The sequence below is a fragment of the Mustela nigripes genome, chromosome 10, assembly GCF_022355385.1.
Source record: "Mustela nigripes isolate SB6536 chromosome 10, MUSNIG.SB6536, whole genome shotgun sequence".
In the NCBI taxonomy this organism is placed as follows: Eukaryota; Metazoa; Chordata; class Mammalia; order Carnivora; family Mustelidae; genus Mustela; species Mustela nigripes.
In genome coordinates, this window is record NC_081566.1 from 40953191 (window position 1) to 40966783 (window position 13593).

The 13593-nt window shown below is 52.7% G+C and overlaps 1 protein-coding gene across 1 annotated transcript; it reads right to left on the reverse strand.

The window, feature by feature from the left end:
* Positions 1 to 733: 733 nt before the first annotated feature.
* On the reverse strand, positions 734 to 10925 carry FMOD (fibromodulin). The gene is made up of 3 exons (XM_059413145.1): positions 10776 to 10925; positions 7080 to 8067; positions 734 to 2531 (listed from the first exon to the last, which is right to left on the reverse strand). Exons 2-3 carry the CDS (start codon positions 8056 to 8058, stop codon positions 2380 to 2382), a joined length of 1131 nt encoding a protein of 376 aa, XP_059269128.1. The 5' UTR covers positions 8059 to 8067; positions 10776 to 10925; the 3' UTR covers positions 734 to 2379.
* Between the last annotated feature and the right edge of the window lie 2668 nt (positions 10926 to 13593).

A 13593-nucleotide genomic window follows, 5' to 3' on the forward strand; every position in this document is an offset into this window, starting at 1 on the left:
TCCCGTTCCTGCCTAACTCTTGCTCCGAAGGACCAAGGTTGTTCACTCTGGCTGAAGATGGGGTTGTAGCATGAGAAGCCGTCTCAGTACGGAATTTCACAGAATGTATTAGTACATATCCGGTAAGGAATATATTCAGCTCAATAAGAATCAGTTGTGGTGATCTCCCTTTTCGAAAATGGCAGACTGTCTCTAGCACCAGGCTAGTGTGCCCCCCTAACTTCTGTAATATCTGCTAAGCACCTGGCACTTTGGGGCTTTTCCTCTTCCAAGCCTAACTAGGCGGCATCGCCTTGGACAACCCTCAGTTCTGCACAGTGACCAGTAGAGGGCAGGAGCAGGTAAGACAACAATACTCAGGACCCGCCAGCCCCAGAATTCGTGGCTCGAGGAGGGAGCAGGGAGGACAGCCCAGGCAGAAAAATGTTAACAATGAATGAAAAAACAAAACAAAACACAAAAGCCCAGTTGTTCCTTACCTCCTGGGGGACCAAATGGAAGGAAATGTGCAGCTAGCGGGATGGAAGTTAGACTACAGGAAGAACTTTAGGAACACAAAGTTTGCTACTTTAAAGGTTTAGACAGGTGACTTTTTTTTTTTAACCCCCTAGCTACCACTGCGCAAGCAGAAAAGTTGAGAAAAGGGGCTCTTCCGTCCGAGACCTATGTGACCCACTAGGTTCCCTTAAAATAACCCTTCTGTGTGTGCCTTAAATGACTCCGCTCTTGCAGATGCAATCATAAAATAACTTTATTGGTCAGGTTAGCCACCACTCATGCTTTTCCTGTAATAAGGATCCTTTATAGAGGCATGATGGCGTTCACATGCAGACGCTTTCTGAAGAGCCTGGGGCGGGGACAGCCTTGCCCCCCACATCAGAGCTCCTTTGTTGAAATGAGCTGGTTTGGCTTTTGTGGATTTTTGAGTCTGGAGCCAAGAACATAGTCCAGGGATCCTCCCCTGCACTTCTCAGGGAAGCTGCTTCGAAGCATACACAGTATCAGGAATCTGATGGCATCTGGGCAAGGGTCCAGCTATGGCTAGCTGTCCTCAGGGAGTCCCTGTCCCTGACTGCCCAGTTGGCTCCATCCCAGTGGTGCCGGAAGAAGCAGGATGCTTACACCCCCGGCAACATTACCTTTCAGACATGGGAAGAGGAAATTGCTTTCCAACCAAGCTATAAAGCAAAAGGCATCTTCAGTAATGAGGGTGTAGCTCAGAGATGTGAAAGCAGAGGGTGTCGTACTCCGCACGGGCTAGATCTGGCTGCCTGGCCCAGGCTTCCCAGACCCAACAATCATCTCCAGCCAGAGCTCTCACTATGAACTGTGGCCTCACGACAAATCAATGAACACAACTGGACCACAGCGCCCTCCTTTGGGCTAGCCGGGCACGTGCAGGGCTGGCTGGAGTGTTTTTCTCCCATCAGGATGTAGACCTTTCAGCCTGGATAAGAGAAGAGGACACACTACCTTTCTCATGCTTCCGGAACCATGTGCCTTGGAGGATAGGGACCCGAGTAAGGAGCGGCTGGGAACAAGCAGAGGGTGTGGGGCAAGGTGGACCTCGGGGGGCTGCTTCCTCAATTCAGCCGAATAGGGATGTTTGGCCCTGTTAGGGATGCTGATGTAAGTAAGGTCTGGCCTTTCCTTTCCCAGCTGCTAAAATATAGCCTCTCCGTGTATCAAAGCCTCAAGCTGGGTGTCTCCTCCCATACCAGTCCCTGAATATTGTGATCAAGCCGGTGCCCTCCGGGCTGGTGGCTTTCAAGGAGTTAGCTTTGGGAGGTGTAGAGGTGACTCCTGATTTCCCTCCCTCCAGACACTAGTGTGACTTCTCTGCAAGGCCACAGGGCTGAGGGCCACGCGCTTTGGGCTCTCGTGCTTCTGCCTAAGGCACAGAAGGGGTGTGTGGGGGGCAAGGCTGAGTGGATGAGGAGGGTGAAAGAGGAGGCAGCTGGGCAAGAGGTATTCCGAGGAGCACTGAGAAGCAGCCCAGAGGAATCGCACCTCCGCCCCCCCGGCCTGGCCAGGGATGGAGCGGAAAGCATGCTCCGTGCGGTTGCCCAAGCGACTTGCACAGTTCATGACGCCAGATTGTTGGGAAGAACTGTCTGGGGTTGGGACTTCCAGGGATGACTTCCTCTGCTACCGTGTCTGTCCTGGAAAGAGAGCTGCAGCCATGTCCCTCAGGAAAAGGCTGCCTGTCCCCTGACCCTGCCTGACCCCTGCTACAGGGAAGAAGACTACAGAGGGAGCCCATGGAGTTCTGTCACTTGGTCTGTCCCAGACCTTCCAGCAAAAGCCAAACCAAACCATCAAGCCAAATGCAGTGGGGCGTGGGGGGCCCCCTGGCCCCGTGCCCAGTGCAAGGGCCCCTCAGATCTCGATGAGGCTGGCAAGGCGCAGGCAGAGGGGCGCGTCCACCGGCATCGCGCTGCGCTTGATCTCGTTCCCGTCCAGGCGAAGCACCTGCAGCTTGGAGAAGTTCATGACGTCCACCACGGTGCAGAAGCTGCTGATGGAGAACTCTGTGGGGACAGGAGGAGCGGGGTGGGTGGGAGAAGCGCGGATCAGGGCCCCGGATCCACAGGGAGGCGGCTCAGCCACTGCGAAGCGGCTTGAGCTCTTCTGAGGGCAGGAGTGAGACTTGGCTGGCTGGGGCAGCGGCCTCGGGATCGGAGTCATACCGACTGGCACCGCTAGGGGCAGCACCAGGGCGGGAGTGGGGTCTCTCCATGTGCGCGGCCGCAGGGGGAAGCAGAAGGTAGTCGAAGACCAGCCTTAGCAGCTTCGAAGGACTTTGCTGAATGGCTCTGGGAAGGAAGACTGGGGAAATGGATGGACCTAAATCCGGAATATTTCCTGACACTTCGCAGATAGAAGGGGCAGGAAATTAAAGAGAGAAAGCCTGAGCAGGGAGATAAGTGTCTTTGCGTGCAGGAGATTTGAGGGGACGCATGTCTCCATTGCCAGTACTGCCAAAGGAATGAGCAAGGCCCTGAGGTTCAAGGAGGTGGAAATTCATAGACAAATGAAGCTGTCCTGGACCTCAAAAGTCAAGTAAACAATTCCCTTGCCTCCTTTGTTTAATATGATATGGCTTACCCTCTTTTTTTTTTTTAATCTCAAAAGAAATCCCCTTTTTAAAAGATACCCCCCCACCAAACCCACACAATCTTAATAGATGTAATAGTTCTGTTTGGGCTTAACATAAACCCTTCCCTTTTCCCTCTAGTTGGCCTCTTGGGCATATTGGCCAAATCTGTCTCAAGTCTCCTGGGTTAGGAACTTGAAGGGAAAGCACCAAGAGCTCAGCTACAGCACCAGCAGGAACGGCACACATCACCAGGAAAAGCTAGCTTCCACGCCATGACTGAGGGCTTCTGGAAGCCCGCTCCTGCCAGAGGGGCTCCTGGTGAAGCCTAGTGTCTGAGTGGGTGAGCTACATCTCAAGTGCAGTTTCTAACATGGGGCAGCCCCAGAGCTTGCCTTTGCTTCTACCAGAGGCATTCCTCTGCATCTTGCCAGGGTGGCCAGGAGGCATGGGAGGAGCGGGAGGGGGATGGCCTCCTGGGGGGTGCGGTCATGGGCCATGGGCGTGAAAGGGAAGGTTGCGAAGAAGACAGTGTGGGGAGCTTAAATAGCTTGTTAGCAAGGAAAGTGCTTTTCAAGGAGCACTAACAATTGTTTTCAGTCTCTCTAAAGAACTGGCCAAGAGGGGGCACCTGGGTGGCTCAGTGGATTAAAGTCTCATGCCTTCAGCTCAGGTTATGAACCCAGGGTCCTGGGATCAAGTCCTGCGTCAGACTCTCTGCTTAGTGGGGAGCCTGCTTTCTCCTCTCTCTCTGCCTGCCTCTCTGCCTACTTGTGATCTGTCTGTCAAATAAATAAATCTTAAAAAAAAAAATAATAAAGAAGACTTGACCAAGAAGAGATGGGGGGAGACTGCAGCCCATGTGTTTGCATTGCAAACGTAAGACAGAAAATCCAGCCCCAAAGAATAATGTGACACTGGACTGGGAAGAGGGGAGGAGATGGGAAATGCCTGTCTGTGGGCAGCATTCAGTGGTGGGGCCGTGAGGAGGCGGCGGGGTGGCGGGGGCGACAAGGAGGGGAATGGGTAGTGATGGGAGGGGTGTGGGGAAGATGGAGATCTTTTGGATACTTTCTGATCTCAGGAAGGAGATTAAATTGCCTCTGAGTGGGGAGGTTGGGCGCATAGCTTAAGCCAGAGGCTGCGCCTGTGGTAGCCACCGAGGAGCGTAGAGCGGGGAGGGCTGAGCAGAAGTCAGCTGGGTCGGCTTATAGCTCATTTCCTACTCCGGGCTGCTCTAGATGGATTCCCTACCCCCGCCTTGGGCCCTCAGGCCGTCTGCTAAATTCTGGATCCTTGTGCATATATACAAATATGGAAGGTACTTAGGGGCTGCTAGACACACCCCGTGTATCAATTCCATCCACACAGCGGCGCACTGTGCCCCTGTTTGCCTTCCCCACGCTCATGAAGAGGACAGGGCTTCTGCTTGGAGACTCTGGAGGACATTTTCCAGCCCAGATTAAATACTGACATAAGTCTTTCCAAATTCCTCCTGGGGTACCCACCCTGCTCCCTTGGATCCCACAGCTACTGAATAACATTCCGAGCTCTGTTCCCTTGCTATTGCCAAGCTGGAAAATCTGAGGGAGATGCTAATGGAAGAGGCAAGGGGGAGGCAGGGGACTGGCTTGATTCCCCTGCAAACCCTTTAGTTCCTGCCCTCCGTTTAGCTCCTCCCCCAGAGGACTGCTTAAGTCCCCCCCCCTCCGCCACCCCCACTGGCTGTGGGAGGACATCCCAGGAGAGGGGGCTAGCTTGGGGCACTGTCCTTCCTGCTGGTGGTCTGAATCAGAGAGAGAGTCCTCACTGTCTCAGACAGAGAAGCCTGGTGCCAGGTCCTTGGATATTGAAGGCCAGCCTTCAGGGTTTTCCCTACATAGCCTGGGTGGCCTGGAGAGATGGCCGCTCCTTCTCGGTGTCCCCATCTTCACAATGCAAGAAGTCAAAAAAACAGGACTATGCCTGTCAACTCCCAAGCAGCAAGGAGAGGAGAAGCTAGTCCTGGTTATTGTATCTGGCTCCTCAGTTATGTACCAGGCCCTGGACCAAGCACCTTCTGTGTTTTGATTTGCTAATTTAAGACAAATTAAGTGCAGAAAGTGGTGTTATTTTGCCTCAAAATCAGACTGGCAGAGAGACTAAATGATAACTAGATCAGAGGATCTGGCTTCAATGACACAAGAAGGGATTTGGGGGAGACACTGAACGTTTTTAGGTTGTTTGACTTCATGGAGAACTTTCTTGCAAGACCTTGGGACACTTAACTGAAGTGGTTTTATGTTCCACAGAGCTTTGTGAAGCCCCCCCCCCCACCCTGCATCTGAGTGGCAGATGAGCTCTTTGTGGAGGCAGGCGCTGACAGGGTGCCCCGACTGAGCCCTGCCCGCCCCGCCTTTCTCTGACTATGTATCATCGGGCAATAACTAATGGGTTCTCTCCCATGACAGCTGCTCTTTGTTGGCACATTTTGGGGTCAAACACAGCACATAATGTGACCTTTCTGATGTGACAGTCCTCCCGGATTCGGAGTAGGGTGACAGGTGACTGCTGGGTGGGATGATGGACAGCCACGAGTAAATGTCAAGCCCTTTCCAGCATGCGACATCTCAGAGACATCCCAAAGCACTGGCCCACTTGGAAATAAGACCTGCCCCTCCCCACCAAAAAAGAGAGACTTTACATATAAAACTGTCTGGGTGCCCATGAAGGTGTCTCGCACTTCCAACAGAGGACCAGACACCTCCGTACCTCGCCCGCCCCGCTGTCAACCTCTGGGACAGCTGAATGGGCTGTTCAGCCTGTTTCTGTCTTGCTGAATGATTGATCTGTTCCCTGAGCACCAGGAGAGAGAGAGGGGGCGGGAGGGGATGAAGGCTCAGTCCCCATCAGTGTTTTGACAGCGCCCTTTGCTCACAGCAGGCTCCGCTTCAAAGCCCTTTGCCCAGGGGTCCGTAGTGAGTCCTTTCCCAGGGAAAGGGGGACTTGGCTGGCCGAGGAAGGCTCAGTACATTCCAGCTGGGACTCCAACATCAGAGACCCTGGGGTAATGTAAGCACATTCTGAACACAAGATCCTGACACAGAGCTGAAAAGCAACTAGATCATTCTACCCAAAATGAGTATTTCAGTCCTAAGAGGCAGAGGCAGCACTTTTGATTCCTTCAAGCATTCTGGAAGACAGGAGGCCTGTGTCTTTGCCAACTGCCCCAGGGCTTTGTGGTGATAGAACCCCTGGCACCCTAGGGGGACCTCTGCCCCCTACCAGGGGCGCCTTGTACTCCAGGGAGAATGGACCAGAACAAGTGCCTCATTCGGCTCAGAGAGGCTGCACATTCTTATCCAGCAGCTGCTCTGTTTAAAAAACAAATAAATAGCCAAACACACGGCTGGCTGTAGAGGCAGGGATAGAGCGTGTGGAAACAGAGCTCCTCCTCTTCCGGGTCAGTGAATGAAAAGGAAAGCCACAGTTTCTTAACAGCCCACCTTCCTCCCAAGATGGACCTGGAAGTTCAGTTTAAATCCCCCTCTCTAGGAACTGTTTTCATCTCTCCTTGCTACTCAACACCCAAGCCCCTCCTCTCAGACACACGGAGTTCCTGGCTGTTCCCTGCAGGTGACCCATTAAATGATCAGTTCCCCTGTGACATTCCCATTTCCCAGAATGGCCTTGTCCCTTGCCTCCAGCCCGCGCTCACTTAGCTCTCAAAACTTAAAACAAAGCTTACCTCTTCTGGGAAATCTTCTTCCAAGCCAACCCCCCCCCACCCAACTCCCAGAATTTTCCCAGCATTGCTATTTGGTCTAGGGGTGTGCCATGTTGGACCTCTTGGACAGGGGTGGGGCATGGATTGCTGGTGGCTTCCTTTGTGTTCTCTGGCTCCCCTACTTCTGTGTCTTTCGCATTGTTGCTAGCACTCACAATGGGGTTTTTTCCAATGAAACAGATAGACACTCCCCACTCCCCTCTGTGAGGGTCTCACCATTGATTCTATTGCCTTGGAGGTAGAGATTCTCCAGGTTGGTGTTGACCGGGGGGATCTTCTGCAGCTGGTTGTAGGAGAGGTCAAGCTCAAGGAGGCTGCTGGAGTTGAAGGTGTTGGAGGCCAGGCCGTTGTTGGTGAGACTGTTGTGGGACAGCCGCACATACAGCAGCTTGGGGGACCCCCGGAAGTAGCTGTCGGGGACGGAGTAGACGTTGTTGTGCTCCAGGTAGAGCTGCTCGAGGGCTATGGGCAGCCCGTCAGGCACCTTCCGTAGGTGATTGTAACTCAGGTCCAGCAAGATCAGGGACCGGAGGCCCCTCATCGCGCTGCCCACTTCCTGGATCTCGTTGTGCTGGAGATACAAGGCCGTGAGGTTCTCCAGACCCTCCAGAGCATTGTTGGGGACCCTCGAGATCTGGTTGTGGTCGAGGTGGAGCTCGCGCAGCGATCGAGGCAGGGGGCCGGGCATCCGGGTGAGGTTGTTGTGGTCCAGGTAGAGCCTCTCCAGGTGCCTCAGCTTGGAGAAGACCCTCCTGCCCACCTTATCACTGGTGATCTGGTTGCCATGGAGGGCAATCCAGAGCAGCCCAGTGGCGTTGTCGAAGACGCCCTCCTGCATGGACGAGATCTGGTTGTTCTGGAAGTAGACGTACTTCATGCGGGAAGGGACGAAGGGCAGATACTTGAGGTTGCGGTTGTCACAGTACATGGCCGTGGGGAAGTTGGGGGGGCAGTCGCACTCCTGGGGGCAGTCACGGGGCTCTGGAGGGGGCGGAGAGCCGTAGGCATAGGCTGGGCCTTCCTCCACCCCGTAGGGGTAGGGCTCATAGGGCTCGTACGGGTAGGGCTCATAGGGGTCGTAGTAGGTGGATTGCTGGCTGCGGAGGTAGTGGAACCACCAGTGGGGGTCTTCGTCGTACTGGGCCTGGGAGAGGGAACAGAGCCCGGCCAGCAGCAGGAGGGAGGCCCACTGCATTTTGTCTCTCTGCAAGAAGGGGGAGAGAGCAGAGCAGGCAAGCATGAGTGAGACAGCGGGGAGGCAGGGCAGCAGGGAGGAGAGCCTTGGGCTGTGAGCAATCCCATCTAACTTCTGCAGCAGGCTCCTGGGACGGGGAGTCCTGCCCTCACTTCCCGCACGCCTCGCCCTCCCAGTGCCAGCTCTGAACACATGGTCCAGGTGGCCTGTGGCTCCCTGGGGGAGCTGGGTACATCTTGCCCTGCTCACAGAGTCACAGAAGCAGAGCCTTCGAGATGAGAAGGAGCTTGAACGGGGTGCACTGCATTTTTTTTTCAAGGGGCAGGTCCTTAGGAGCCTCTAGCAACATGAAGGTTCTGTTGGGGGAGTTGGGAAGCCCCAGCACTCATCTTCAGCGGGGGGCAGTGGTGGTGGTGCGTGCTCTTCAGACTTGAATTCCCATTCAGTTTGGACTCCCTGGGAATCTTAAGATTTTCCAAGAGTCCAAAGAAAAAGCCCTCTAGTCCTTTCCCTATCTCTGGGAAACCTCCAGAAGCATCTTGAGATCTCAGATGGGAAGATCTGAACTACTCCTGGAAGATCTTTTGGTCTCTTGGGCAGGCTGGGGGTTTCTGGTTTCTAGGCTTTGGGGAGGGGTGTGGTCCGCCGGGAGTCACCGCAAGTCTTGGGCTACCTTCCAGAGAGTCAGTGTGGGTAGCCATCTGCTGGGGGAGAGCACTCTCTGGTGGGCAGTCTGCGGCTATACGTGCCACTTGGAGGGCCCATGGTCTTCATGTAACAGCGACAGTACCCCCCACTGGAATGGGGACATTGGTACCAGGTGTGGCATTGTCTTCTAGGGTGAGTACTGAGTTTGAGGAGCCTGAGTCAGTGCACTTGGCTTCCGTGGTATCTAGTAAATTGTTAGCCTCCCTCCTGCTCCCCCATGGACATTATGCTAGAGCCACACAGAACCAAAGAAATGAATGAAGAACACTGAAAAATGGAATAGGAATTGACAACACTTGAGTATACCCAAGAGAACGTGCTTTGGAATGGGAGCCTGGCATCCCCTCTCTCATCCTGGGCTACCTATGATGACATATGGATCACCAGCCTCCATGACCAGCCCTCTTGCCCCCCAGCACCTGGCAATCTGTCACCTCGAGCTGCTGTGCTAGTGAGATAAGAACAGGGCAGGCATGGAGAGAAATGTGGGTTTGGTGCCCACATTTGGGAGGAAAGCCGAAGGTATGGAAGATGAGGAACCCTACTGGTCAACCTACTCTGAATACCTATAGCCAAGGTACTGGATAGCCCTTGGGAGCAATGGGAACCTTCCAGAGGTGTGAGTGTCACCCTTGGACAGAGGAACCTTAGAGCCTTTCCTGGTCATGGAAGGGTCACATATATCCCTCACCTTGCTGTTGGGCCTCCTGGGGTTGACCACTGGAGACAGAGGAAAGAAAGGAATCTGAAAGTCAACATCAACCCTGACTGTGACACTCAAACTAGTCACCTCTGCCACCCTGCCTCCTAGGCCGCAGACCTCTCTGTTTCCTGAAAGTAAGTCCCGTCGGCCTCCTTCATTCCATTAGCCTCTGGGCTGCAGGGGAGAGGCACCTGGCTCGTCCTCAAGCAGCCTCAGGCCTCAGACAAAGAGCCCACAGTGTTTCTGAGAAGCCAACCCAACTGCCCACTGCCTGGGCATGCTGGCTGGGCCCTGGCTCCGGCCAGGAGAGAAGACGGATGGAGCGGCCCACTGCCAACAGTGCATTTTTCCATGCACAGCCCTGGACTGCTGCAGGACCAAGGTGGCTGACTGGAGGCTGGCACAGTGAGCCTCTGTCTCCATTTCTCCTTCCAGACCTGGCATCTTGGCAGACGAGAGCCACCTTCCTCTTCAAGACCCAGCTTTCCAGGGGCCGTGCCTCCTGCCCACTTTGGCCTCTCCTCAGGAGCCATGATGGCCGAGAGGGCTGCATGGGAGGCTTGCTTCTCTCTTCTGCTCCATCAGCAGTGTTGGCCCACAGTCATCTGCTCTGAAGCCCCCCTGCCCACCCTAATGGCAGAGACCTTTCTGTGCTCAGAGTTTCGTGAGGTGGAAAGTTTCCAGGATTGGTGCTCCCTGAGCTGTGGGGAGCTGCCTCAGGAGCTAATGCTGTCCTCTCCCTTCTCCACTCTGGAGAACGATCCTTCCCTCCTATCAGGGTTGAAGAGGTCAGACCGGAAGTCATCCCCTGTGCTGGATTAGACCCTCCTTCATGCTCCCTGAACATGGTTGAGTCTCAGCATTTCTCTTTATTCTTTTCCTTTATCCCAGCAACACACACACACACACACACACACACACACACACACACTCACTCTCACCCCCCACATCCTTCCCTTGTAAGAGCACCCAGGTACCATCATCTGCCCACAGGCCAGATGGTGGGATTATGAGTCCCAGTGGGACAGAGCTGGCTTCTCGAGATACCTGGTCCTCCCCTTTTTCATGCCTGAGAAGGGGAGCCCCTTTCCCCAACAACCAGAAAGGAACCATAGGACAGAGGTAGCACATTCCTTCTACTCCCCTTTGTGCCTCTCCAGCATCCTGGGGTCATGGTCCGGATGGGAGGAAGAAGAATCCAATCCGCTCCTCCCTCTGAGCCTTTCTCCCTAAGCCCCGGCCCTTCCCTTTCCTCCCATTATGGAACTACAAGGGACAAAAACTGAAGTAAAATGACTAAACTTACCGCCAGTTGAACCTTTCAGAGAGTGACCACGTCCCTCTGTCTGGCCTCCTTGGGTTGGAGAACGTGTGAGAGAGAGAGAGACAGAGTGTCTACTGAGAGTGTGCGGGTCTGTGCCAGGCTAGGGTCCCGCCCCCAAATTCCTAATCAAATATTGTGAAGAGAGGGACTGAGGAGGCCGGATCCTGGCTTTTTCGGCTCTGCTGCGGGGGCGGAGCTCACACTCAACCAAGCAAAATCCTTCCGTCTGCCTGACGTTAGAAAAACCACCTTCTTTCCACTCACTTATCTTCCCTAAAGCATTGGCAGCTCCGGGTCTCTTTCTGCTGAGTGAGTTAGTGGCGCCCTGGAAGGTATTTGTACAGTCTCTTACCAAGTGTCTGGCTTTCTCATTAAACCCACAAGGGCAGATGCAGGGCTCGGGAGGGCCAGGATTGGGGAAGAGGACGTCTTAACTGTTTCAGCAACCCATGTGTCACCCCAGAGGGCCAGGACCACTCGGCCTCCTCGCCTCCCCTCTGTGCAGGTGGTTAGACCAGTGCACGAGCAGGCACAGTGCACGACACAGGATAGCTGGCTCGGGCTCCAGCTTACCCATGTAGACTTGCCTGGGCTGCAGGGTTTCTCTCCTCCTTTGGAATTAATGGAAAAGAAGGGGAGCTCACCTTCATGGGTCACTTACCGCGTGCCTGCATCACACACTTTCATTTAATCCCCTGGCAACCATTCAACTTTCGGTCTCCATGAACTTGACTGCTCTGGAAAACTCCCATAAACAGAATGGTACAGCACTCATCTTTCTGTGACTGGCTGATTTCACTTGGCATCATGTTCTTAAAATTCATCCGTCAGAGTATGCGGCAGAATCCCCTTCCTACAACATTCTCTTGTATGTGTAGACCACGTTTTGTTGATCTGTTCATCCACTGATGGACATGTGGGTTGCCTTAGCCTCTTGGCTTTCGTAAATAACACCCCTATGAACGTGAGTGTACAAATACCTTTTGAAGCCCCTGCTTTTAATTAATTTGGATATACGCTTAGAAATGGAATTGTTGGAACATATGGGAATTCTATTTTTAATTTTTTAAGAAAGATTTTATTTATTTATTTATTTGTCAGTGTGTGAGAGAGAGAGAGCGAGAGAGCGAGAGCGCGCAAGGGGGCAGAGTGGTAGGCAGAGGCAGAGAGAGAAACAGGATCCCTGCAGAGCAAGGAGCCCAATGTGGAACTCGATCCCAGGACACTGGGATCATGACATGAGCTGAAGGCAGTGGCTTAACCAATTGAGCTACCCAGGCATCCTTATTTTTAATTTTTTAAACCACCATCCTATTTCCCATAGTAGATGGGAACGCCAGTGGGGCACAAAGGTTCAAGTTTTAAACACTCCTTGTTTTTTAAGAAATACTGATTGAGAAAGCCTCACATTCAAATCAGAAGACATTAGAGGTGTCGAGGAAGGTGCAACTTTTGGTTGCTCCAATGGGTCTAAACTGCGTAGGCTGTCAGAAAGGCCCTTGTCAGGAACCCACTCTCTTCAGGGCTTATGAAGAGTTTTTTAATTTTTTAAAAATTTTTAAAAATTTTATTTTCTTTAAATATTTTTATTTATTTACTTGACAGAGAGAGAGAGAGAGAGACAGTGAGAGGGAACACAAGCAGGGGGAGTGGGAGAAGGAAAAGCAGGCTCCCTACCTACCAAGCTGGGAGCCTGATGCTGGGCTCGATCCCAGGACTCTGGGATCATGACCTGAGCCAGAGACAGATGCTTAAGGACTGAGCCGCCCAGGCACCCCATGAAGAGTTTTTTAAAAAGATTAAATATAATGAATCGGTATCTGCTGACGACCTACTATAAACTAAGCGGTCTACTGATGTTATTTCACTTAATGAACATAGGAGGTATTTTGTGTTGGAGACAGAGGTACAGAGAACTAGTGTGACTAGCTAAAAAGTAGGAAAACAAGGATTTGAACCTTGATCTGCATGATTCCAAAGCCTATAGACTTTCCTACAACCAAAGGCCAGAGGACTGATGGAGTGGGAGGGGCGATGAGCACCTTGCTGCCACAGTTGGACTCAGTTCATATGGAGCCCGACTAAGTAGAGGGGTACAATCTGCTGGAATCTGAAGACAGAGAGGGTAGAGTGAGAGAGGGCTGGAGTACAGGGCTTCTCTTTCCAAGTCCAGACATATTTCATTTCAGTTTAATAAATATGAACCTCTACTATGTGCCTGGTGTGGTCTTAAGTGTTGGGGATGTATAGAAGGTTCTAATATAATGCTTGCTCAAAATAAAGCAGGAGACTTTGCAGTAAACTCTGATTCCATGAATGAGACAGAGTGACATTAATGTGAAGATGGTTATCAATAATGCACAGACAACCTTCTTATCATTCTGAGTCCAGAAAGCAGTCACTTTTCAACAGAAGACACTGGTTTTGGTAACAGGGCCCAAGATATACTTCTTGGATGGGCCTAGATAGCCACGCACATCCGCCCATTGGGTACAGATGTTTATTTATTTTTTAACTGCAGCATGCTGAACAATGCTGCATTTATTAGCAGCGAAAGTCAGGGGAGCCTGGGGACCAACCGTTGCCTGGGATTCTTCCCAACCAGGCTCCGCCAAAAAGGCAGTATCCTCATGTGTTTTGTTGACCATTTCTAAAGTGGTGAGATCTCTACCAGATCTTTTGTTATCGATCCTGGTCCGAGGCAGGCTTGGGAGGAAGAAAGAAGAGAGGGTGACTGGGACCAGGTCAGGAGGCATGTTCCAGGGGGGCCACCCACGGTTCAAAAGTTCCACTGTTGATG